At 37.2% G+C, this 27,344-nt stretch overlaps 4 protein-coding genes across 4 annotated transcripts; 3 read left to right on the top strand and 1 right to left on the bottom strand.

The window, feature by feature from the left end:
- The first annotated feature begins 2,389 nt into the window (after positions 1 to 2,389).
- LOC113116909 (serine--pyruvate aminotransferase-like) lies at positions 2,390 to 7,982 on the top strand. The gene is made up of 11 exons (XM_026285211.1): positions 2,390 to 2,720; positions 3,304 to 3,496; positions 3,609 to 3,673; positions 3,794 to 3,894; positions 5,375 to 5,445; positions 5,606 to 5,690; positions 5,795 to 5,893; positions 6,426 to 6,495; positions 7,208 to 7,303; positions 7,399 to 7,527; positions 7,609 to 7,982. The coding sequence occupies exons 1-11, from the start codon at positions 2,466 to 2,468 to the stop codon at positions 7,714 to 7,716; spliced, it is 1,272 nt and encodes a 423-aa protein (XP_026140996.1). The 5' UTR covers positions 2,390 to 2,465; the 3' UTR covers positions 7,717 to 7,982.
- A 2,869-nt stretch (positions 7,983 to 10,851) lies between these two features.
- Positions 10,852 to 13,518, top strand: LOC113116919 (THAP domain-containing protein 4-like). The gene is made up of 5 exons (XM_026285219.1): positions 10,852 to 11,005; positions 11,240 to 11,393; positions 11,496 to 11,605; positions 12,618 to 12,721; positions 12,902 to 13,518. Exons 1-5 carry the CDS (start codon positions 10,981 to 10,983, stop codon positions 13,016 to 13,018), a joined length of 510 nt encoding a protein of 169 aa, XP_026141004.1. The 5' UTR covers positions 10,852 to 10,980; the 3' UTR covers positions 13,019 to 13,518.
- A 447-nt stretch (positions 13,519 to 13,965) lies between these two features.
- Positions 13,966 to 18,590, bottom strand: LOC113116928 (bcl-2-related ovarian killer protein homolog B-like). Its single transcript, XM_026285231.1, has 4 exons — positions 17,779 to 18,590; positions 17,270 to 17,398; positions 15,468 to 15,631; positions 13,966 to 14,594 (listed from the first exon to the last, which is right to left on the bottom strand). Exons 1-4 carry the CDS (start codon positions 18,014 to 18,016, stop codon positions 14,475 to 14,477), a joined length of 651 nt encoding a protein of 216 aa, XP_026141016.1. The 5' UTR covers positions 18,017 to 18,590; the 3' UTR covers positions 13,966 to 14,474.
- A 1,377-nt stretch (positions 18,591 to 19,967) lies between these two features.
- LOC113116933 (serine/threonine-protein kinase 25-like) lies at positions 19,968 to 26,222 on the top strand. Its single transcript, XM_026285240.1, has 11 exons — positions 19,968 to 20,356; positions 20,870 to 21,100; positions 22,055 to 22,111; positions 22,235 to 22,343; positions 22,451 to 22,608; positions 22,867 to 23,052; positions 24,874 to 25,019; positions 25,172 to 25,280; positions 25,407 to 25,478; positions 25,686 to 25,822; positions 25,939 to 26,222. The coding sequence occupies exons 1-11, from the start codon at positions 20,327 to 20,329 to the stop codon at positions 25,976 to 25,978; spliced, it is 1,275 nt and encodes a 424-aa protein (XP_026141025.1). The 5' UTR covers positions 19,968 to 20,326; the 3' UTR covers positions 25,979 to 26,222.
- Positions 26,223 to 27,344: the final 1,122 nt, after the last annotated feature.

The following is a 27,344-nucleotide window of genomic DNA, read 5'->3' on the forward strand; positions in this document are numbered from 1 at the left end:
CGTAAATCGACAGAACACCGGTAGCTACTGTTTTTTAGAGTAGCGCTGGTCCGACAGTGGAAACACAGCATTGACCGCCCGGTTCGATGAAATCTTATAACTTCAATGGACTAAACTGGTTTTAGCTGAACAGCCCCATCTACCGGACAGATGACATTCTGCTCATTACATTACAGAAGGACGTCAATTTCAATGGTCCATGACAAACACAAATTCTGAAATGGTTTTTGAATTGTAGTTTAATGGGGTCAAGGTTATCTATATCTGCCTGAACGACTCCATTGGTCAATATGTGTTAAATCAGGGTACATGTCCTGTCTTTCACAAAAGCATGGCAAGAGTTGAGTTACTTCTGTCTCTTACTCTTCCCTGTGAACTGGGTGTTTGGGCCCCACCACAGTGCAAAGGGCACACAAGGGTAAACATTGAATTTCCACTTATTTACTGTGCAGACTAATTATTTACTGCACGATAAGTGATGGGGACTAGTGCTCTGGTCAAAGTCCCTGCTCTGACATCAGCATCTGCTTCTGTGACACACGACCGTGTGTGCTTTTAGAGAATCACTATGTTCTGATCGGGTACTTTTTGTACAGAGTAAGCATTTTGGTACTGAATGGGAACAGCACAATCTATTCTTGTTCAAGACTTTGTTCTTGCATAGTTGTATAAATATGATAAAGAGACAGTTTAACAAAAATAAAAACATTTCTGAAATGTATACTCCCTCCCAAAATATGAGTTTGGCTCTTCATGGGAACGAATTGGGATACATTTAGCATTACATCACTTGTCGTCAGAACAGCTGATAAAACATTTGATAAAAAAAACGACATCTCCAGTCCATCAATTAACGTCTTGTGAAGTGCACATCTGTGTTTGTAAGAAACAAATCCATCATTAATATGTTTTAACCATTGCTTCCAGCTAAAATAGGAGTCATCAATCCATAACATTTCTTTTTAGTGAAAAGTTTATTTTGTCTGAATCAGGAGAGAAATATGCACAGATCAAACACTGTTTAAGCCAAGACAGTCCAGAACAGTATTAAACAAATATTTTGGTGGATTTTGATATGAGAAGACAACATTGGAGGATTTTTATTTATTTCTTTACTGGAGAAAGTGTTATTGTTGATAAAGGACAGAAAGGACCGTTTAAAGTTAAAAAGCCTTAAAAAGATTGTTTCTACAAGCATGCAGCTTTTTGTTTCACATGGCATTAACTGATGGACTGGAGTCATGTAGATTACTTGAGGATAACTGCAGTGTTTTTATCAGTTGTTTGGACTCTCATTCTGACGGCACCCATTCACTGCAGAGGACCGATTGGTGAGCAAGTGATATAATGCTAAATTTTGCCATATCTGTTCAGTACGGATCAAAAACACATACAAACTCATCTATATCTTGGATGGTCTGATGTGTAAAATTGCAGCATATTTTCAATTTTGGGTGCGATTTTCCTTCAAACAAATCACCAAAAATACCTACCAAATACAGGCTTACTTAGAAATTAATGATTCAAATGGAATTAGTGTGAACAACGTCCTGTTTGCCATTATATCTCTTATATACAGTATTACCTGAAATGAGGCCTAGTTATTAACCAGTAAAAATTTCCAAGTAGCATGTCACAAGCCACAAACCATTTGGGAGCCCCTCTACCTAAACATTTGTTTAAAAAAAATAGTTTTTAATATAGCTGTTATAAAAATTCAAACTGAAATATCAGCCAATCGACAGTATTGAGAGAGCTACACTCCTCCTCTGAGCTGGTAAACAAGTGGAGAATGAATGAATCAATAGAGCAGTTCACAAGAATGTAAACAAAACTCACTTTTTGTCTGTTTATTTGTATTGTTTATTTGTTGTTGTTGTTGTTTCAAATGCAGTCCCTCTGTGCTTGTAGATTTTTCTTTTTACCTGATGAGGGCCAGACATTAGGGTTTTTCAGCTAACTTAAACAGTATCAAACTCATTTACATTATCTCCAAAAAAACTAAATATGGATATTAATAAAATATATGCACTACTGAATTCAGATCCATTGACTAATCGACTGCAACATATTGTATTTTCTCAGCACAAGGCAGTTCAACTCTGTGAAAAAGATCAGATAAACACGTGTGTTCTGTGTATTTATGCGAGGTGTGGTTTAAATATTGATTTAAAGACGGAAGGATGAAAAACAAAAACATAAAGCCTTAACATAATAATACACGACACCCTCTCTATCTTTAGGCTACCACCCTTTTCTATTTTGTTATCCGGTTGACAGTTTCCTCATATCCACCTCTGGACCGTTAGGTTATACCTTGTTTGGAAAATGAAGGGGCGGGGGCATTTTGTGCCAAAAGCCTGACGCATGTTGCTCTGTGTTCTAGGGGTCGAAGACCCGTTTGTTTAAAATGCTGGACAAGACGCATAGTATTGTATTTCTAATCAAAAACAGCTGGAGAAAACATGATGCCGAGGAGTGTCCTATCCAGGTGCGCGCGCTTGACGCAGCAGGTGCCTTTGGAAAGCGCGCGGTCCACCAAACACGGCGTCCACCGCGGGATGTCCTCTGTGACCATCCCGCCACCAGCGTGCATGCTCCGGCCGCTCGAGGCTCCGTATCGGTACCTGTTTGGACCAGGACCATCCAATGTGCCGCCTCGCATTTTAGCGGCAGGAGGGAGACCTATAATAGGTCACATGCACTCGGAAATGTTCGGGGTAAATCTTACGCTACATTTTTACGCACAAACACATTTTACAAGTTTAATATAGGTCGAAGGCAAACAAGTGTTTGTAGGAAAATCTAGCTTAAAACACACGTAACATGCTTTAAAAATTAAATACGCAGCGTTAATAACAATAATTTTATACAATATATTTAAAGATCTCATGTGAAACCAAGTAAATGTTTATCTTATTTTTTTCTTCAAAAACGTCTTCTAATAGGCTACTATACTTATGCATTCTATTTATATAGAATGTTTTATATTTATATACAAAACTGCCTTTCTATGATATGAGCTATATATAATACTTTACATTTTTAAATACTATAAGATCTTAAAACAAATTGCTTCTGCTCACTGCTTATTTTTTTAAGAATAATAAAAATAAGCATGCCAAACTTAACATTACTAAACAATATTTCTATAACAGAAGCAGAATCTTTTTGGAATAGTTTATTAATAGGTCTAGACCAAAAAGTGTTGTATTTTGATGGCTTGATTATAGTATCAGAGCTGCCTTTGGAAACTTGGATGTTTGGAGGATTCTAACAGTCCCTGCACATATTTTGTCATAGATAATGAATGATATCAAGAAGGGAATTCAGTACGCTTTTCAGACCAGTAACAACATGACGCTGGCCATGAGTGGCTCTGGACACACAGCGATGGAGTGTGCAGTCTTTAACATTGTGGAGCCTGGAGAAAGTGTTCTTGTTGCCATCAATGGAATCTGGGGAGAACGGGTCGCAGAAATTGCTGAGCGGATGGGTTTGAAACTATTAATCAAAATAACGCTAGTTCACTGTTTTTTAGAAGTTCATCCTTATTTGTTGGGAGTATGAGAGCATGGTTTTTCTTTAACATCTTTCTGTTTTCCCAGGTGCGAAGGTTCACACCTTGTTTAAAACACCTGGAGGACATTTTACAAATGCAGAAATTGAACAGGTGATACTGTCTTTCATTTATTAGTGACGTGTATACAAATTGCAATTCCTGATACCACTGTATGTTATATGTCTAGTAAAGCAAACCCCTGCTCTATAAGCAGCATTTGTCATTCTACAGGCTCTGGCTAAACATAAGCCAGTTCTTTTCTTTCTCACACATGGAGAGTCATCAGTTGGTCTGGTGCATCCAGTGGATGGCGTTGGTGATATTTGTCACAAGTAAGAACATTCTACCATCATTTAGCTTACTGTATGATCTACTGTACTTTTTGTACAATCATTCAGATGCTTTTTTTTAAAGGGGGGGTGAAATGCTCGTTTTCACTCCATATCCTGTTAATCTTGAGTACCTATAGAGTAGTACTGCATCCTTCATAACTCCAAAAAGTCTTTATTTTTATTATATTTATAAGAGAAAGATAGTCTGTACGGTTTTTTCCCGGAAAAACACGAGCGGCTGGAGGCGTGACGTGTGGGCGGAGCTAAAGAATCACGAGCGCCAGTAGGCTTTTGCGTTGAGCGCGTTTGGAAGCTGTGACATTACGTGAGGACAAAACCAACCAAAACAAACCATGGCTAACAGTCAGATTCAGCGTATATTTATGATCCAGAATCAGATCCAGAGGCTGAAATTTAACAAGAGCAGCATCAGCAAAGGCGGTATGCTATGTGGTATGTACTGAAACTGTATATATTTGCTTAGCGGTTTTGGAAAATGACTAAGTTCCACTTTATGTCGTCTTTTTTTTTTTTTTTTTTTTTTAAGCTGTACATGTGGAAAGTGCAATTTGATGACAACATCGCATGTTGTTTACTTGATGTGCTTACGCGCCGATAGCTAAGTTAACAACACAGAGATATTTGAAGCAGTTTTACTCACCGCATGTGGTTCCAACACACGATCGTGACCCTTTTCCGTTGGGACTGCATTATCCTTAAGAAATAAACGATGTGCAATCCGAAATGCAGGGAACAAACAAAAACACTTGCACCACTCCGTTGATGCTCTGTAAAAATAAACTCTGTCCACTGGTCCCTTAATGCTGTTTCTCTTTTGGTAATCTGTGCAGGGTTGTCTTGCCCTGGCAACCAAAAACACACTTCTTTTGTGACATTTCGCAACGCTCTCGCTCTGATCAGTGAATGTCTCTGCTCTCATTGCTCTGCTATACGGGAGCGCGCGCTCTTCCGGCAAAAGTGCCTTAGGACCCATTTAAAGAAATTCCGCTCCATCTAACGTCACACAGACCCATACTCGAAAAAAACTTTCCGAAACTTGTGACAAATCGGAAGAGGTTTTTTTGGAACAAAAATACTCCTTCAAACGTACAACTTAATTTTTGAAACTTTGTCCATGTTTAGCATGGGAATCCAACTCTTTAACAGTGTAAAAAACTCAGTATGCATGAAATAGCATTTCACCCCCCCCCCCCCCCTTTAAAGCATGCAAGATTTTCTGATAGGTGTACAAACTTAAGAGATACACTTCTGACAGTTGATTATTAGTAAAAAATAAAAATAATTTAAGAATATAAAGGCAAAATGTTTAATTTCACACAATTGAGAAATTTACCAAAATTAGGGTTGGGGGGTGAGTATTTTAAAGTTAAATGTCTGTATTGTCTACTGTTCTCCCACATTCTCTTTTCAAGTTATCCTTCACTTTATATTCCTCTGTTGCATGCTTTTGTCTGTATAGACACAATTGTTTGCTCTTAGTGGATTCAGTGGCCTCTTTGGGAGCTGCACCGCTTTTAATGGACCAACAAAGTGAGTGGATCAAGATATTAAGTTATTTAAATATGTAATTATATAAATATGAAGTTAAATGAACATATAAACATGACGTAATTTACCAAGTGCCTATTCTAAATCTTTGTGTAAAAGCATGTGGATTGAATTCAACTGTTCAAACCTTTTACCTTTATAGATATTGATATTCTGTATACTGGTTCCCAAAAAGCTTTGAATGCTCCACCTGGCACAGCACCAATTTCATTCAGTGAAAGAGCATGGTGAGGAGAAATATTTGTATGAGTATGTGCTTGCCCACATCGAACCATTCAAACAATTGATGGAATCCACTAACATTTTCCATTTCTTCTCAAATGTGACATAGCCACAAGATGTTTAACAGGAAAACAAAGCCAGTGTCCTACCTCCTTGATATGACCCACTTATCCAATTACTGGGGCAATGACGGCAAGCCAGTAAGAATGTAAGTATTGTAAATACAACTGTTGCTCTTGTGAGACGTAGTAGAGTATGGATGCAAACCTCAATTCCTGGAGGGTACTTCCAACCCTGTACCATGTACTGTATTTTCCAAATAAACCTAAAGGACTTGATTACCTGGATCAGATGTATTTAAGTGACATGACATATATGTCAAGTATGGTGACCCATACTCAGAATTTGTGCTCTGCATTTAACCCATCCAAAGTGCACACACACAGCAGTGAATACACACTGTGAACACACACTCAGAGCAGTGGGCAGCCATTTATGCTGCAGCACCCGGGGAGCAGTTGGGGGTTCGGTGCCTTGCTCAAGGACACCTGCCACCCCGAGACTCAAACCCACAACCTGAGGGTTAGGAGTCATACTCTCTAACCACTAACCACAAGTTCCCCCAAATTAGGTTAGAATTAATTAGGGTAGAAGCTAAACTCTGCAGGGCTGTGGCCCTCCAGGAACTGAGTTTTGCACCTCTGTAGTAGAGAACTTGAGCTGTCTAAATTGTGTTTCAGATACCATCACACAGGACCTGTGTCTGGGTTCTTTGCTTTGAGGGAAAGTCTAGCCATCCTTGCTGAAATGGTAAGGGCTTTTTTATATTTTTTTATATAAGTAAACATTTAACACCTTGCTTGTCATAATTCACTCTTCAATGGTTTGTTAACCTTTTGGTCCCAAAGCCTGCAACTATAGACCTACTGCTTGTTTTCTCAACTATGTATTTTTGTTTGAACTATAACAGGCCGGGTGTTCAGATTAACAGATCTGTGATCTTACATACACTCCCATTTAAGTTTTGGGTCGGTAGGATTTTCTTACCCTTTTCTTCTTATGCTCGTCACCAAGGCTACATTTATTTGATTAAAAATACAGGAAAACAGTGATATTGTGAAATATTGCAATTTAAAATAACTTTTCTATTTCTACCATTTTAAAATGTGATTTATTCCTGTGATGGCAAAGCTTAGTTTTCAGCAGCCATTACTCCAGTCTTCATTGTCAAATGATCCTTTCAGAAAATAATTGAATGCTGATCTGCCCATAACTTTTTTCTAAGATGTGAAATCAAAAACTTTTGTCTTTACTGTCAATCTTGATCAATTTAAAGCATCCTTGCTGAATAAAAATATTAGTTTAAAAAAATAAAAATAAATCCGACTGACCACAAAACTTAGAAAGGTTGTGTATATCCATTAAAAAATGTATACATAGAATGTTTGCTATTAAGCGATTACTATATTTGAATATTTTTTTAAATGACTGATATCTAATAATTCTAACATGTCTGCTCAAGGGTCTTGAAAACTCATGGAGTCATCATACAGAAGTTGCAGAGTATCTCTGGAAAGGTTTGGAAGACCTGGGCTTGAAGCTGTTCATCAAAGATAAGGTAACTGTTGTTTACCTCACTTTTATTAATTCTGAAAACAATAATATACCCTAAAAGAGAAAGCAGTTAAAATATTTATGTATCTATTCCTAAAGGATCTGAGATTACCCTCTGTCACCACCATTGCAATCCCGGAAGGGTATGACTGGAAGGAATTGCTGGCTTACATCATGAAGCATCATCAAATCGAGTTTACAGGAGGACTAGGGCCCTCTGTTGGCATGGTGAGTAAAAGCTAGTCAACAAGGTATGACAGCAGCATTTGATTACATGGTTGAATAATAATCCACTCAACTTATTTCTAGGTATTGCGGATTGGGCTCATGGGATACAACTGCAACAAGGCCAATGCTGCGATGGTTCTAGCAGCTCTGGAAGACGCTTTAAAGCAGTGTCGAAAATCCAAAGCCTAATGACTTGACTGCTGACCTATATGTTTTTGCAGTTTCATATGGTGATGCTTGTAGAGTTATTATATTATGTTTCATAACGGTTGGTATAATGAGGAAGAATTTGAGCTGATTAGAAATCGTAAATTGTGTCTCCTATTGAACAAAACCAGATGTTATGAATGTGTTTCTCAATGTCCCTTTTAAAGTTTCGACAAGCATCACTCCAGCACTTAAATTACCTTTATAAAAATGTTACCAAGAAATAAATCATAAATACAATTTCATCATTTGGGCTTACAATGTGAATTCAGTTACACAGTAGTACACAGGATGTTCAAACCATTGTTATTTATTCTCTTTTGGGGAATTATTTTGACTATGAGAAACATGAAGCCAAAACAAAGTTTAGCAGCATTTAACAAATTTGAATTGGTACTAAAATAAAAATAGTGCTTTGGCATTTCCAAACAAAGCAAAACTCAAAGCATCTGAAACTCAAAAGAACATTTCAGACATTTACATTAACAAGAACCAAATTCAATAAGCTTGGAAAATCAAACATATAACAAAATCATCTTTGAATATGTAAAACTCAAAGCAATGCCAGAATCATTTCAGCTTTTCTAAACATAAACCAGCTAGGTATTGCAACTGTTTCATCATTCTCCCCCAAAGTCCCTTTTCACTTTGGCTGCTGGGAATGTAGTAACTAATTGCACCAAAAAGTGCCACACCAAGGTCATTTTGACCTTCCCCTCCGCTTCCTCATAAAGGACAATGAACTGCTCACCTTCATACTCCAAGTCCAGCACTCTTTGTCTACTGTAGAAGGGATGCTGAGCCTCATCCAGCACCATCAGTCATCATACAGCAACCCTGGAGATGCATGTAAACATTGATGTTTTTATCATTTCTTGAAGCAAGTTTAGTTGTGGACCTTTTTTTACATACACTTTGCAGTATCTCCAAAATGTTCATTTTTTGACCAAAATAAAAAGGATCATACCAAATCATGTTATTTTTTTAGTACTGACCTGAATAAGATAAGATAAGATAAGACATTCACATATAGCCCACAAATGAAAATAATAAATAATATATTTTTTTTTTTACAACTGTATCTCACTAAAATACACAATAAACAGTGCACAGTTGTCTAATACAATACATATACACAGGTCCTTCTCAAAAAATTAGTTCATTATTTTCCATAATGTAATGATAAAAATTAAACTTTCATATATTTTAGATTCATTGCACACCAACTGAAATATTTCAGGTCTTTTATTGTTTTAATACTGATGATTTTGGCATACAGCTCATGAAAACCCAAAATTCCTATCTCAAAAAATTAGCATATCATGAAAAGGTTCTCTAAACGAGCTATTAACCTGATCATCTGAATCAACTAATTAACTCTAAACACCTGCAAAAGATTCCTGAGGCTTTTAAAAACTCCCAGCCTGGTTCATTACTCAAAACTGCAATCATGGGTAAGACTGCCGACCTGACTGCTGTCCAGAAGGCCATCATTGACACCCTCAAGCGAGAGGGTAAGACACAGAAAGAAATTTCTGAATGAATAGGCTGTTCCCAGAGTGCTGTATCAAGGCACCTCAGTGGGAAGTTTGTGGGAAGGAAAAAGTGTGGCAAAGAACGCTGCAAAACAAGAAGAGGTGACCGGACCCTGAGGAAGATTGTGGAGAAGGACCGATTCCAGACCTTGGGGGACCTGCGGATGCAGTGGACTGAGTCTGGAGTAGAAACATCCAGAGCCACCGTGCACAGGCGTGTGCAGGAAATGGGCTACAGAGAAGCAGCACTGGACTGTTGCTCAGTGGTCCAAAGTACTTTTTTCGGATGAAAGCAAATTTTGCATGTCATTTGGAAATCAAGGTGCCAGAGTCTGGAGGAAGACTGGGGAGAAGGAAATGCCAAAATGCCTGAAGTCCAGTGTCAAGTACCCACAGTCAGTGATGGTCTGGGGTGCCATGTCAGCTGCTGGTGTTGGTCCACTGTGTTTTATGAAGGGCAGGGTCAATGCAGCTAGCTATCAGGAGATTTTGGAGCACTTCATGCTTCCATCTGCTGAAAAGCTTTATGGAGATGAAGATTTCGTTTTTCAGCACGACCTGGCACCTGCTCACAGTGCCAAAACCACTGGTAAATGGTTCTGACCATGGTATTACTGTGTTCAATTGGCCTGCCAACTCTCCTGACCTGAACCTGAACATTGTGAAGAGAAAGTTGAAAGACGCAAGACCCAACACTCTGGATGAGCTTAAGGCCGCTATCGAAGCATCCTGGGCCTTCATAACACCTCAGCAGTGCCACAGGCTGATTGCCTCCAAGCCACGCCGCATTGAAGCAGTCATTTCTGCAAAAGGATTCCCAACCAAGTATTGAGTGCATAACTGAACATAATTATTTGAAGGTTGACTTTTTTTGTATTAATAACACTTTTCTTTTATTGGTTGGATGAAATATGCTAATTTTTTGAGATAGGAATTTTGGGTTTTCATGAGCTGTATGCCAAAATCATCAGTATTAAAACAATAAAAGACCTGAAATATTTAAGTTGGTGTGCAATGAATCTAAAATATATGAAAGTTGAATTTTTATCAGTACATTATGGAAAATAATGAACTTTATCACAATATGCTAATTTTTTTAGAAGGACCTGTAGTACATTTTGCTAGTCTGTTTCATTAGCAGCATATTTTCTGCCATTGTTGCATTCTCATATTGTAAATCCAGCTGTCAACTCAAAGTGCATTTAACTTCAGACATCTAGTATTTGGCTTGTTTATGTTGCTTATTCAGACAGCGTGATACTAACCAATCTATTTATAGACAGTATCTTAAGAATAGCAAGCCAGTGAGAAATGAAGTAAGAATCAGGAATGAATCATGGGTACCTCAACATCTCCCTGCAATCCCTCTGCTTCCCATGGAAGACTGATCTTCACCACAGGCATGTGCTCGGATATACAGGTCCTTCTCAAAAAATTTGCATACTGTGATAAAGTTCATTATTTTCCATAATGTAATGATAAAAATTAAACTTTCATATATTCTAGATTCATTGCACACCAACTGAAATATTTTAGGAATTGTAGGTGGGAGGCGTGTATAATTAGAGCGCCTAATCACTACATCTCCCAGAATTCCTAGTGTCAAATCAGGAAGTAGATACTCTTGGATGGCAAAGAGTTCAACCGCAACGTGAAATACATTACATTTATATCGCTAGAATTCGTGGTTATTTGAAAAGATTCAAGCGGAATGTCATGCCCATTGAATCACTCTGGTAGGACAACATGATGAATCCATTTACATTTATAGAAACCTAATTTGTCGTATTTCTAAGGGTTTAGCCTATTATTACCGAACTGTCGTTTGTAGGTCAAACGTCAAATTTATTACCATTAAAAAACAAGCATTAAATAAACAGCAGGTGCATGCGAATGTGATTGTGAACGTATTTTATATCACGGACAAGCGTGCTTCGACCTCAGTTAATCTGTCGTCCGTGTTTCCGCAGCGGAGCTGAACCCCGCAGTGCTGCCGCTGGACTGGCTCCTGGGCACCTGGCAGTCCGATGAGCCGGGAGAGGGATCCTTCCCCTCCATCTCACCTTTTCGTTACACAGAGACTCTTCATTTTTCACATGTAGGACAGCCCGTGATCAATTTTATGTAAGTAACAAAACAACCCAGAGGCATTTTTCTTTTAATAAGTTTGTACAGTGTTCTGTCCCACACGCAGACAATCAGAAATTATTTATTTACTTATTTCAGGTTTAATGCTTCCCATGCTGAGAGCAAAAAGCCACTTCACAGGGAGTGTGGATTCATCAGGCTTCAGCCAGGTACCAACAAGGTGGCCTTCATCATCGCACAGAACTCGGGTATTTGATTTATTAAAAAACTTATATTCAGCAGTGGGTAGTAATCAGAATAATGTAATCAGATTCCAAAAATTAAGCACTTGTAATTGGATTCACTTTTTTTTTTAAAATATGCTAATTTTAGTGATTAAATTATGTATTTACACAATGTTGCTACACTATTCACAGTTAATGAATTCTCTGTTAATGGTCACATGATATACACGTACACGCGTTAAAAAAGGATAGCAACATTTTAGGTTTTACAGACTCAAATTAAATTCACAATAAAATACTGTATTTAATTAATTTATCTAATGTTCTAATGTTAATAAACCAACATATAGAAGTACATGTACTAATACAGTATCTGTTTTGAACCATTGTAATGCACTAATAACCACCAAAAACTGGTAGTGATGAGAAAGTAACTTGATAGATCAGAGCTCATCCCCAACAGCTCTTCCACAAGCTGAGAAGGGATATATATATATACTGTATATAGAAGGTGCACAGTGTCATTCACACAAACACTAAACACCATCATGGTAACACACAATACTGAAATAATACAATAAACATTAATTTAACAACTTTAGATGAAAGATAAAACCCTATTGTACACAACTGATAAGAACAAAATAAGAAGAAACTGAAAAAACATACAATATGAAGTGTCATGCAGGGAATTCTGAGAGTGTCTATTTACAGTTTTTCACTGTAAATTCAACAACTTTTTTTTCACTTCCCAGAACTGTAATTGTAACAGTATTTTACTATGAAATGTAATAACAGTTATTCACCGTATATAGTATGGAAACTTACTGATAACCAATCAACAGGTTTTTACTGTAGATCACAATCATTTTTAACAGTGTACTTAAAATGTGTAATCTAATAGATTATATTACTATCTACAAATATTGTATTGTCATTTGTAATCATCAGAAAACTACAAAGATTAAATGAATCTACCTAGCACTGTCTAAAGTACAATGTATGTTTTTTAATCATCTGTTTCTACCTCTTCCAGGTCTTGTGGAGATTGAGGAGGGGGAGCTCACTGGACAGCAGCTGACTCTGCACAGTACTTCCCTGGCTCGGACATCTTTTGCCAAGCAGCCTTACGTTCAACAGGTCTCATAACACAAACCGTTTTACTTGCACCTTGTCAAATTAATGGAACAATTAGCTCTTATGCAGTTCATGCAGAAAATATATTCAGCAGTGAAAACGATGAAAATATGGCTTAAATTGTATTGAATTGGCATAAATATTAGAATACGTATTCCACTAATAATTGATATTTTTGATCAGATCTCCAGGCACATCCAGCTGAAGCCGGGGGGAAGGCTGGAACAGACGGTCTTTATGGCTCTGGAAGGACAGCCTCTGACGCAGCATTTGCACATCACTTACCGCAGGACTGATTAACTAGCTGTCATGTGGGAGGAAGATGTGTTTGTGTCTGACACAAAATATTGATGGCTTATATATAGCAACCTGCAGCTGATGCTAATATATCTGTTAGGAAGAATGTTATCTAAAATAATAGATGTGTTCTGAGCCATCTTCCCAACAAAACAAGCTCTGCAAATATTGTTACAGTATATAAAGGGGTCCTTTTGTATTATGTATGAAAAGTATGAAAATGTAGTTTCAGATTTAAATCGTTTCAAGTTTGTTCATGGCAAACTCTGTATACATTTTCTCTCCAGTTATAATTTAAGATTAATTTGGTATTTCATGGGGGATGTATTAATTCAGTAAAAGAAACAATGTTCTCTACCTTAAGATAAATTAACTGTCATTGCTTTCCAGTAATCAAGGAAAAGATTTTTTAACAAAAAAACAGTCTTAAACTAAAAATTGTTTAATAGAGATTGCATTTAAAATAATGGATATTGGGTTAATAAAGTCAAATCTACACTAGAGTTCAGATTTTGTTTTTTGAAACTTTATTTTTCAATCAAAGAGTGCTGAACAAAAATGTATTATTGTTTCCAAGAAGATGTTCAGCACAATGTCTCTTCAGCAGCAAATCAGCATATTAGAATGATTTCTGAATGATTGAGTGACAATGCGGAAGATTAAGCCTTACCATCACAGGAATAAGTTATGCAATTACAATTAAATTGTAAAAACATTTCAACATTACAGTTTTTACAATATTTTTGATCAAATGAATGCCTTTTCTGCTTAGCATAAGTGACTTTAAAAACATCAGTAAAAAAAAAAAAAAAAAGATTTTACCAACTCAAAACTTTTCAAGGGTAGTGTATATTCACTACAGGTATTTATATTATTTTATGATTTCTGATTATTTTAACTATTTCCATAATATTTCCAGGTTTTCCTTTCGGTTTAAAAAACTCTCTCAGTTCAAACATTAAAATCTTTATTTTAAGATGGTGACAACAGTATTTCACACACACCACAAAAACTGTACAAACTGAAAGTGCGAAGCGACACTCCAAACATTTTCAGCAATTTTGTATAAATAAATAACTGAAGATAGACAAACATTAAAATGTTTCTCTCATCACCACAGACATTCAGTATAAAATCTCAGTGTAATGAACCAACTCAATGTGTCAGCACAAAAGGAGCTCCATTTTAAACCAAGGAAGACAAATATTATGTAGCTCTAGCGACGAATATAGCACATATTCCCTCACAGTGCCCTCCCCTCCTGTCAGGTCATAGTATGCGTTACACACTATACATGGTATATTTTAAAGAAATCATAACGGGTAAAAGAAAATTAAGGCAGTTGAACCTGGGTGAAGTGCTAGGACCTTTTTAAGGAGCTATTTGCTCTCATTAAATGGACCATTCAGATAGTTCTGGGATTCAGTGCTCAGTCAACTAGATGATTTCCTGCACAAGACTACTTCGTCAGGTAGATGTACATGGTCTTTAGGAATTGCCTCCATGTGAACACAGCGGTTGATAACCAGTGGGAACGAGCTCTAAGGTCCATGTCCACCACACATTTTAAAATGTCCCCCTGGAAAGACATATGAAAATAAACATTTAACATGCTATCACATACACTACCATTTAAAAATATGGGTTTGATAATATATATATATATATATATATATATATATATATATATATATATATATATAAAAAATAAGTCTCTCCTGCTCACCAGGGCTGCATTTATTTGATCAGAAAATACAGTAAAAAACAATTAAATTGTGAAATATAATTACAATTTAAAATAGACGTTTTGAAATGTATGTATTTTAAACTGTAATTTACTCCTGTAATGCAAACTGAATTTTCAGCATCATTACTCCAGTCTTCAGTCTCACATGATCCTTCAGAAATTATTCTAATTTGCTGCTCAAGAAATATTTCTTATTATTGTCAACACTGAAAACAGTTATTCTGCTTAATATTTTTGCGGAAACCTTGATACGAACCAAGAACAGCATTTATTTGAAACAGAAATTTAATAAAAATAATTAAAAAAAATCTACTTGACCACAAACTTTTAAACAGTAATGTGCATATAAGACGCTCTTAAATGTATAGTATGAAATTATAGCAGCACACAGAAAATAATTAAAGCACTAATATAGCATGGCTACAGGCAAGTAGGGATAACTGCAGGCTGGAGGAATGGGCGTGCCGAAAGGTCCTTGTGATTGGTTGACAAAGCTGTCTGTCAGGGTGTGGGGGCAGGGTTAAGGCTTGGTTAGGGATATTTCTGTTGTACTGATTCACCTTTCAGAACGCCTCTTGCGGCACCTACTGCTTCAGGCTGCAGCTACCCCTGTCTCGCTTCAGTAACAATACTTTATTTCCTTTATATATGTCAGGACCAGTCTTGATTCATGAAGGCAGTACATACTGTAGAATGAACACTTACCCATCCTCCTCTCTTTTTGAGCCATGGGACCAGGTTCCTTCGCACAAACTCACCCAGACTGTCCACTATAGTGTGCACCATGACTGGATGGCCCTGACGCACACAGTCCACTGCCAGCCCAGCTGCTACAGCAAAGATGGCCACCACCTTGCCCCATGTGATCCCTGAAATTAAAAAGCAATTCCATGAGCAGAACACACCATTTTACATCTCAAGCACTTTTGCAGTATACAAGCTTTTTAGACATGAAACGAAAAAAAAAAAAAAAAAAAAACGGGTTGTAATGTAAATTCTGTGAGGTTGTAAGTCCTAGATTTTCCCATGTTTTATTCTAAATAAATGCAAATGTATCTCAAACAATTCAAACCTTTTCCCCACATAAAAAAAATAAAAATCATTCTTTATGCTCTTTCAATCAATAGTGTCTTCAAAGGTCATTTAAATTTCTCACCTGCAATAGTTAAACTACAAAATAAGTGTGTGTGTACTGTTTTATATATGTATGTATGTGTGTGAGTGTGTGTGTGTATTACACACACACATACACACACAGTCAAACCAAAAATTATTCAGACACAGATTTTTTTTATATTTCTGGGTGCAGGACACTATAGTTCATTTATGTGACTGAGAACAGCAAAATAAAGTAAACTGTGACATACGCAACAATTAACCATACAGTGAACTACCAGTAAAACTGATACAAATATTTGACCAAAATTATTCAGACACTTTGACCGGACCATTTTTACCTTAAGTGTTTTCTGACATGATCAAGATAATTTTTTCTATGACAGAGAACTTGAATTTGACACAGAATTTGTTCTGTTCTACAGTTGTCATTTTATTACAATTTTCTATACTATAGCAAATAAATAACACAACTGATAATGTGTAAAATGTTGAAGGTGTCTATTTGTAAATATACAAATATATTTACATACATTTAAGAAATATATGTGTGTGTGTGTGTATATATAATTTATAAATAACAAAAGTTAGATCTAGATCCAAAGCGGTGATGATGATGTAATATGAAACCTAACACCTTTAAATCTGCCATAACACTGCCATGCTTCAAGAGTCATGTACTGACAACTGTTTATGTTCCATCATCTTCAGCATTCATTTGGGATAACTCCTCACAGATCTATAACTTACTACCAAATATAGATTATTGTGAGAAGATCAGAAGGCCATAGTTTAGGACTCCATTACAACCGCCACGTACATCAATAGAAGCAGAACCAAGATAAAAATGTGACCAAATATGTAGAAAGGAAAGAATGTGGGTATGTCCTTTTTAGGGTTTTTTCCATGCTCTGTAAAAAGACCACTGAAGAACTTGTCATTAACTGATGATCAGTGCCCCTCTCAAACACACCACTGAAATCCAATAATAGGTTAAAGTCAACAGCTCTTCCAATGTTACAGTAATTTAATAATAACTTTTTTTTTTTTTTTTACCTCAAACCCTTGTCAGGCTAACATTGTTCATTTAAATTTGGAACAAACTCCACATTTCCCAATTCACTCCATTTATAGTAGTGATGTCCTTATGTGCAGAGCTTTTTTCCTTTTCTTTTTTCTTTCTTTTTGTTGTTGTCTCAAAATAGCCAATTAGGTACTGAATTAGAAGTAACAACAACAACAACACGAACAAGATACCTATAGAAAATAATAAAATACTCAAATGTTTTTTTGTTAATTTTTTTTAAAATACTTCAATGCAGGGACAGTGAGGTCATGCCCACAAACACTGCCTAAGAAACACCTTTTCTATTGTCTTCCAGGACACTTACCCATGATGAGGATCTCTGTTGCTACAGAGAGGAACGCATGTGACACCACCGGCTCCACAGCTACACTGATGTTCAGCTGCTTTGCAATATTACGGTACACATACGGACGCATACACTCCAGTTCATCACCTGCAAAACAGTTTAAATATACACTCAGAAGACAGTGAGAGGCATGTGCTCCCCCAACCTTCCTTCAGAAGACTTCAGAACACTGCTCAACCAAAATGGGTTTCATTGAATCAACATCTGGTCCCCTCAAATAGCCTTCATAATATGTGGTTATAGTATTAATGCACATTTAACTATAAACCACAGTATAACATTATGAACGACAATTCAAAAGACAGATACATGAATGTTATATTTTTTTTACATGCAGAAAGAAAGAAAGAACATCTGAATGCTGACTTATGTTATGAAATAATCCTGATTTATCTGGAGGACAAATACTGAAATAGCGTCCCATCTGTTAAGAGCATCAATTCACATTCACTCCTGGGTTTTCTTACCCAGTTTTAGCAGCACCACAGATACATCTACAAGAGCCCCGCGTGGCTCGGGTAGATCAGACTCGACTTTTGACCACCTCATTAGTCCTTCCCTTATTATTCTGGAGTGAATGAAGTCTCTACAAAGTTCCTTGGACTGGGAGACGAGCTGTTTCTCCGTGGGAGTCCGATCAAACACCTCCATCATCATCTCCGCGGCGAACACGGAGGAGCGCTCAAACACATTCATGTCCCGCATGTTTGTCTGACACGAGCAAAAACTCTGTAACTTCACTGGTTGAGGCTGCCTGCATAAAACAGCCCACAAACTCCACTAACATTACGAAGCTCGTTTGCTACGAGGAAAGCCCAGATAAATTAAATGTGAAACAGGTTCGCCGAAACCTAAATAGCCAATCATAGAGACGGAACAGCCCCCACACTAGATTTACGCTGCCCGATTTTAGGATTCGTCATCTTCAATGTATTTTCCACAGTCTTCTGTTTCTCATGAGAACATACAATGTTGAAATGGACTTTCTGTCCTATTTCCATCCTGCTGTTTTAGGTCGCTGTTGGTCTGTGCCCTGTATCAGAACATGACACATTCTCGGTAACATTAGTACAGAACGCTTAGGTAACAACTAATCAACCAAGTGCACTGCTTAGTCCCAATATAAACAGTCTATGGCACCTTGGCAGGACTTACAATGCTTTTAATCTAGTCGTATCACATTAAATGAATGCTAATCAACTCTGTCAAATCCTAGGTTATTTATAGAAATCATACCATAGGCCATAGCGTGGAACATTAATACTAATTTCTTTAAAATCACACTCATGCTAAAAGATGAGGCTTGTCTTACAGACCTTCTGTAGGTGTGTGAAGGCTTCAAGTAAAATGTTGATTTCACATAACGAAGTTCATTCGTGGTTGACCGGGTAAGTTATTATCTGTCTGTGTTTAGCAGTGTTACTAATCCTCCAACAACACAACCGTTTAAAGGCCTGTGTTTGACTCATGAACACCTCAGTGTGAGTATGGGCATTAGCCTATGTCTTTTTCTGCTGGTCATATTTCATATGGTGGTCTCGGTGGCAATCAAATAAAAGAGTTTAAAAGTATGAGAGTTTACTTGCAATTTAATTTATTATTTATTTGTTAAGTAAAACTAGAGAAAAAGTCTTTAGGGTATCTGTTAACAGCACTTAAGTATTTGACTTATATAAGCTTAAAGATGCATTAGTCAAAGAGACAGTAGTGAAAAACTAAGAAACAGTTGATTTGTGGTGAGAGCAATCACGTTTATCTTCTAAAACCAAAATAAAACTGAACACACACACACATACATATATATATATATATAAAACTATCATTCAAAAAGGTATCTTCAGTATAATGACTAAATTAAATAATAAGTAAAATAAAAATGTCAAAGCCTTCTCCAACTGTATACTGTGTATACTGTATAAAACACATGATTCACAAATGCTTATAAGGCACAAGATATAGTACTTTCAGTGCCCCTTAATTGGTGATATCACTTCTTTTGTAGCAGAAATAAACTGCTGCAGAAAAATCTAGGTGCAATGCAAAATGTAATGTGTAAATGCAACACTCATTGCAAATGTATTGAAGTAACGAGCACAGATTACTTACTTACCTACTTATTAAAAAATGTAAAGCAGTGAATAAAAGTTGCTAATATCTTTGATACTCTGTAAACACAAAAGATACTCAATTACATTTAAGTAGGCCAATTGGGTAAGGCGGTGATGTTTTTGCCCCCATGACTTCAGATGCATCTGAAATGCCATAGAATACTTGTACTACATTTGGTTTGAAACTTACTTCATGACTGTTACCATGTTCACCATGGTAGTTGTGTCTGTCACATGACCTATTAGGAAAGTTGTGATGAAATTTAGGCTATTGTAGGCTACATCCAAGTTTTTAACAGGTTATCGGAAAAAAAAACTGGAAATGAAGGGACTTTTCACCAGAAAGTCCAATTAACATTGTCATTTGATTAAACATTACGATGTCAAAAAAAGAAACGCATACACGGATGAACTGTTCACAATAATGCATTAGAAAACTGATACGGTGAATTCCTATTTCGTGTCAGTTTTAATCTTACTACCTTCTGCCAGTATAACTACAACTCCCACAATTCCCAGTTCCTTAAGTCAGAGGCTGCGCATGCGCTGTTGTTCCTATTATTTTGTTCTACCGCAAGCAGTAAATGAAGAGCCGCCTGAACGTGAGCGGATCAATATAAAACAGTTACACTCGGAAAGCGATTAGCTCGTAGGCAGATGCTTTCATACATGGAGTCACACGACACCTAGCTGTGATTCTCGCCAGGCTGCGGGTCCGCCATCAGGGGATCGGAGGCCGAAAACACGGCAGACGAACAGGACATGCAGAGGTGTTTTTGTGTGTAAAAGCTAGCTAGCTAAGCAGGGGATCGGAGGAGGAAGAGCAGCCTGTTGAAGAGTTTTCCAGCACCCTTCCTTTGGCGGAAAGGGCTACATCTGCTCTCTTCCACACCGAGCTGCCGTCAGGATGGCGCACCTCCGCGACATGCAGAACCAGGTGAATCCATTCCGCAGTCCAGCCGAGACTCTTCTGCATCCAGGGCTTTCATCTCATAATCAGTCATATCACAATAATGTTTATTAAGCCTGCCATATCATGACGTTTTTCAATTTAGAATCATTGAGGGCTGCCTTATATTGTGTCTGAGTAATCCGTTTCAATGTAGATCATTAGAAATGAACGTCTGTTTTTTTGTTGTTGTTACATTTAATGTCAAAACCGTTTAATTTCAATTGCATCAATCATTTTATATATATATATATATATATATATATATATATATATATATATATATATATATATATATATATATGTGTGTGTGTATGTATAAATGTGTGTATGTGTGTGTGTGTAAATAGTTAATATGATTCCCAGACATATATAGTAGAGCATTCCAGCGGATGTGATGTAATCTATAAGGGTCCATAGTAAATGATTATTGACTTTCATCTACATCTGTCATTGTATCTCACATCATTCCTTGACCGTCTCTCTCTCTCTCTCCAACAGAATTCCCGGCTCGATCCGGAGGAGTATTTCACAAAACAGGAGCGCATTGGGAAGGGGTCTTTTGGTGAGGTCTACAAGGGCATCAACAATCGCACTAAAGAGGTGGTGGCCATCAAGATCATCGACCTGGAGGAGGCGGAAGATGAGATCGAGGACATTCAGCAGGAGATCACGGTGCTCAGCCAGTGTGACAGCCCCTATGTCACCAAATACTATGGCTCATACCTGAAGGTACACTCTCCCATTGTTTGGGATCTCAGACGTGTACAGACAAACAATAGTAAGAGTTTTTAAACATCAATACAACACTTTTTAAAGTCAACATGAAGCCACTTTTTAATGCATGATGAAATGATTTATCAATTAATTATTCCAAAGAAAAAACGTTTATCTTTAATCAAAATGTGATGCATTTTTCTTCTTCTGAAGCAACGTAATCCATTGTCATCTCTTACGCAATGCAAGAGATTAAATTGCATATGTCCAGAATGTTCAACACTAGTTAAACAAGGGCTACAGATATAAACGGGAATGCTACCAGAGAACTAGAACTCCCTGCAGTTTATAGAAACCTAAAAAGTGATTTGGCCATTTATTAACATTATTTAAACGAGGTTAACAAGGCTATACTTACTAGCCAAACAGCAATTCTATCATTTGGTTAGTAGCATCCACTGTCCAATCAATTTCTTACGGATAAAAATCATATTTTCTCTAATTAAATATACAGATTTTTTTTTTTAATTGTTTACATAATAGGAAAATACTAGGAAAATACCAGATCGGTTATGATTTCTTTCAGAAACTAAAGTCTGCTACCTCACTCTTTAACATAAATATTGGGGTTTTGTAGCAATGCCATAGAATGATTTTTGGTTCCCCAAAGAACCTTTTAATCGACAGTTCTTAAAATATCATTTATCATAGTCTGAAGAATGTTTTGATAATCTAAAGAACCATTTTCCACTATAAATAACTTTTTTTTTTTTTTTTTTTTGCATTTGAAAGTTTAAATGGATGATTAAGGTTCTGCATAGAAGCAGAGATGCCAATAAAGAAAGTTTATTTTGTGCCACATGATAAAATATCTTCTGGATTCCTATTGAAATATGAATGCTAAATACATAAATGTCAAGTGACCATTTAAAGAAATGGTACTTGTGTTATGTTTGCCATTGTCCACAGGGAACAAAGCTGTGGATCATCATGGAGTATTTAGGAGGCGGCTCTGCTTTAGATCTTGTAAGTTGAACAGCAGTGGCTCATCGGTTATGGAAATATTTTAATGTGTGCATTCATGAATTCTTAAAGAGCTTTCAGCTTTAGAAATTAAATGTGTCTCCTACGTTCCTCCACTCGTTTCAGCTGAAACCAGGACCACTAGAGGAAACGTACATTGCCACTATACTGAGGGAGATTCTGAAGGGACTGGAATACTTGCATTCGGAGAGGAAGATTCACCGTGATATCAAAGGTGTGATAACTCATTTGGGCCAGCTAGGGATGGCTTCATATTTAATCATCCGTGTTCAGTGAAATCTGAGTTCCGTGCTAATGATTCATGTCCGTATCTTGTGGCAGCTGCCAACGTGCTGCTGTCTGAGCAGGGAGACGTGAAGCTGGCAGACTTCGGGGTGGCGGGACAGCTCACAGACACCCAGATCAAGAGAAACACTTTTGTGGGAACTCCTTTCTGGATGGCTCCAGAGGTCATCAAACAGTCGGCGTATGATTTTAAGGTGCGGGAATCCAGATGAACAGCATTTTCTCAACATGCAAAAGAACAGTCTGAATATTAATGTGCTAGAGCTGTGAAAACACACGTTCAGCACTCTGACAGAAAGGCTGGGGTGGTAAAACGGTTCCCAATTAATTTGTTTTTTTTTGGTAGGCATGTAAACTGGTTTACATTTTAGCATAGTAGCATCTAATCATGTATATATATCTCTAGTTGATATATGAAATGAGACTTTTTAGGCTTGCTTTTTTGGCTGCAGGCAGACATTTGGTCCTTGGGAATTACAGCTATAGAACTGGCGAAGGGGGAACCCCCGAACTCTGACCTGCATCCGATGCGAGTGCTGTTTCTCATTCCCAAGAACACTCCCCCGACACTGGAGGGCTCCTACAGCAAACCCTTCAAAGAGTTTGTGGAGGCATGCCTCAATAAAGACCCTCGCTTCGTGAGTATTTGGCTCTGCCACTGGTTCTAATGTTTCAGGTTATCTCCAATATCCACAACAGTCAACGGTTTGGGAAAAATTAAGATATTTTTAAATGTTTAAAAGTCTTATGCTCTCTAAGGATGCATTTATTTGGTGAAATACAATAAAAACAGTAATGTGAAATATTACAATTTAAAATAACTATTTTCTGTCGTTCTATTATGCTGGTTTGGTGCTTTTTTTATTATTTATTTTATTTTTATTGGTGCTCCATTAGTAATAATTGTTTTTAATATCAATGTTGGGTGTTTATATACACTCATCTAAAGGATTATTAGGAACACCATACTAAATGCGTGTTTGACGCCCTTTCGCCTTCAGAACTGCCTTAATTCTACGTGGTATTGATTCAACAAGGGGCTGAAATCATTCTTTAGAAATGTTGGCCCATATTGATAGGATAGCATCTTGCAGTTGAAGGAGATTTGTGGGATTCACATCCAGGTCACGAAAATCCCGTTCCACCACTTCCCAAAGATGCTCTATTGGGTTGAGATCTGGTGACTGTTGGGGCTATTTTAGTACAGTGAACTCATTGTCATGTTCAAGAAACCAATTTGAAATGATTCGGGTTTTGTGACATGGTGCATTATCCTGCTGGAAGTAGCCATCAGAGGATGGGTACATGGTGGTCATAAAGGGATGGACGTGGTCAGAAACAATGCTCAGATGGGTCGTGGCATTTAAACGATGCCCAATTGGCACTAAGGGGCCTAAACCAAAGAAAACACCCCCCACACCATTACACCACCACCACCAGCCTGCACAGTGGTAACAAGGCATGATGGATCCATGTTCTCATTCTGTTTACGCAAAATTCTGACTCCCATCTGAATGTCTCAACAGAAATCGAGACTCATCAGACCAGGCAGCATTTTTCCAGTCTTCAACTGTCCAATTTTAGTGAGCTTGTGCTAATCGTAGCCTCTTTTTCCTATTTGTATTGGAGATGAGTGGTACCCGGTGGGGTCTTCTGCTGTTGTTGCCCATCCGCCTCAAGGTTGTGCATGTTGTGGCTTCACAAATGCTTTGCTGCACACCTCTGTTGTAACAAGTGGTTATTTCAGTCAAAGTTGCTCTTCTATCAGCTTGAATCAGTCGGCTCATTCTCCTCTGACCTCTAGCATCAACAAGGCATTTTCACCCACAGGACTGCCGCATACTGGATGTTTTTCCCTTTTCACACCATTCTTTGTAAACCCTAGAAATGGTTGTGCGTGAAAATCCCAGTAACTGAGCAAATTGTGAAATACTCAGACCGGCCCGTCTGGCACCAACAACCATGCCACGCTCAAAATTGTTTAAATCACCTTTCTTTCCCATTCTGACATTCAGTTTGGAGTTCAGGAGATTGTCTTGACCAGGATCATACCCCTAAATGCATTGAAGCAACTGCCTTGTGATTGGTTGATTAGATAATAGCATTAATGAGAAATTGAACAGGTGTTCCTAATAATCCTTTAGGTCAGTTTGTGTGATTGTGTGTGTGTGTGTGTGTGTGTGTGTGTGTGTGTGTGTGTGTGTGTGTATTGTACAATAAATGTCTTTACTGTCACTTAAGATCAATTTAATGCATTACTTGCCTCAGATTTTTCCACAAAAATATTAAGAAACACAACTGTTTCTTAAGCAGCAAATCAGCATATTAGAATGATTTTTGAAGGAATTATGTGACACTCTGGAGTAATGATGCTGAAAATTCAGCTTTGCCATCACATGAATAAATGAAATTTTTAAATATTCATTTTCATACATTTTCAATGTCCTGGTTTTCTGCAGCGGCCCACCGCCAAGGAGTTACTGAAGCACAAATTCATCACGCGCTACACCAAGAAAACGTCCTATCTAACAGAGCTGATTGACCGATACGGCCGCTGGAAGTCTGAAGGCCACGGAGACGAGTCTAGCTCTGATGATTCTGATATGTACGTCACAAATCCAATAGGATATATTGGTCATTTCTTATTACTTGATTGTACTGTCTGGTGAATTGATCTTATATTGATGACTTATAGCCTTGAAAAGAATAATGTTCTCAATTTCTTCCTTGTACTCTATAATAATTACTCAATCTCAGGGATGGAGATGGTGATGACCGAGACCAGTGTCCCATGTGGACGTTCCCCACAGTCCGGCCCAGCTCTATGAACAAGCTCCAGAAGGGCTACACAAACACAGACTCAGAGGTCACTATTTCAAACATCCACAGGGTTATTGATAACCAAAACTAAAACCATAAAAATTATTTTGTTACACGTTTTTAGATGCCCCTACAAAAAAGGTAAAGTTTTGCTTTGGATTTTTTTTTACAGGCAGCTGAGACAGTAAAGAGGCAGCCCAAGTCACAATGTCTGTCAGCGCTGGTCTCTCCCATCTTCAGAGAGGTAAAACTGCACAAAACTCTCACCTCAAATATATATCTGTCTCAAACTCTGACTGGATTTATCAGGGCCAGATGTAGTGCTCTCACTTTAACTCTAACACTATCACTTTTTCTCATGGTAGCAGCAGATAAGGCAGCAGTAAAGTGTAATATATTGTGGAAAGCTCTATATGTTGTGGAGTTAAATGTAAGTCTGTCTGCTCTCCAGCTGAAGGAGAAGAGGAGGGCATGTGGCGGGGGAATGGGTGCCATAGAGGAGCTGGAGAATGCCTTCAACCTGGCAGAAGAGTCCTGTCCTGGCATCTCTGACCTGCTGGTCACACACATGATGGAGAGAGTGTGCAGGTGAGCGCATCTTTAAAAAAAACATATTTATAGAAAATATAACACTATACAAGTAAAAATTGCATTTGAATGTAATATTTAAGTAAAAAAAAAAATGAATATATATTTTTTATTAGGTTTTCTCTGAATGGCAACACCACGCCATCATCACGGTGAAGACACGCCTCTGCTGCTGCTGCTCCCTCCTCCCGCACTAAACCATCATCATCATCATCATCATCGCCCCATCAGGCTCATCACTCATCCTCTCTTACCCCCGGAGATCTTTTAATTAGTTCTGCTTAAATATTTTTACAGTTTTCTTTATAGAATGGACAGTATTTAAGAGAAAAAGCCATGTCAGTGAGCGAACTGTGTTTACCTGTTAGATCAAAATCATATTATAAAGTGTTTATGGAAACATGGTGTTTGTGTGGTTATTGGTGTGAACTGTGGTAAGTTTAGATCTCTTTATTAGATCTTTATTTTAGGGTGTCCTTGATATAGTGTAATAGACTAGTACATTGAAGTACTGAGAACAACAGTTGCAGGTACATTTAATGTTAAACAAGGACACTGTAAAATAAAGTGTTACCAATTATTTATTGAAGTATAAAAAAAAACTATAATAAAATTAGCAAAAGGTTCATCATAATGGAAAGCTCCTTGTCCTCAGGTGACTGGCAGCATAGACAATTATTTATTAATAATGTACAACATCCTTATTATTATTTATATATATATATATATATATATATATATATATATAATATAAACAAATCCAATACTACAAGCCTGTTATACTGTGGTAAAATTAGTTACCTTTATGGGGAAAAAAACATATTTGACATATTATTATTATTGGTTTCACTTATCAGACAGTAAAACAAAAATGCTCAAAGATTTAATTATGCTCAGGGCAGGGGCCTGTACCATGATGGTAGCTGAACAAATTCAGAGTTACATGATTAGTTTTGAGTTGACAAAACCAAACCTCTCCAATCCGGCTTTGTTGGTACCATGATGCTGTTCATCAACTTTCTTTGTCAACTCAGGCTTTGATCCTGAGTGCACATGAATATGTGACATCACTGGCGAACAGCCAATCACGAGCTTTACAAGACAAAGCAAGTTTGATTTACTTCTCGCGAGAGATCCAGCAAGATTCAAAACTAAAGGTTAAAGGTTTTTTGCTAAAGTTGAGAGATCGAAGAATATGACAAATTTAAACGTCATATGAAACATGAAGGAGGACAAAAAAAAAAATCTTGCTCTATCAGTGCAGGCATAAGTGAAACTTGTTAACTTAGTTTATACATTTGAAAATATACATTGATCGAGTTTTTTTTTTTTTTAAATAGTGCTATCTATTGATACTACAGTTATTTATATTACATGATCTGTATACATTAATATTTTTTAAAATCTTGATTTATAATAACTCTTAAACTAAAACTGCTTGTAAGAGATAAATAATAATAATATGAATCATAATAATTATATAAATCATAAAATGACTCCATAATCATCATATTCAAGGCCT

Source organism: Carassius auratus, chromosome 2 (genome assembly GCF_003368295.1).
Source record: "Carassius auratus strain Wakin chromosome 2, ASM336829v1, whole genome shotgun sequence".
Taxonomy (NCBI): Eukaryota; Metazoa; Chordata; class Actinopteri; order Cypriniformes; family Cyprinidae; genus Carassius; species Carassius auratus.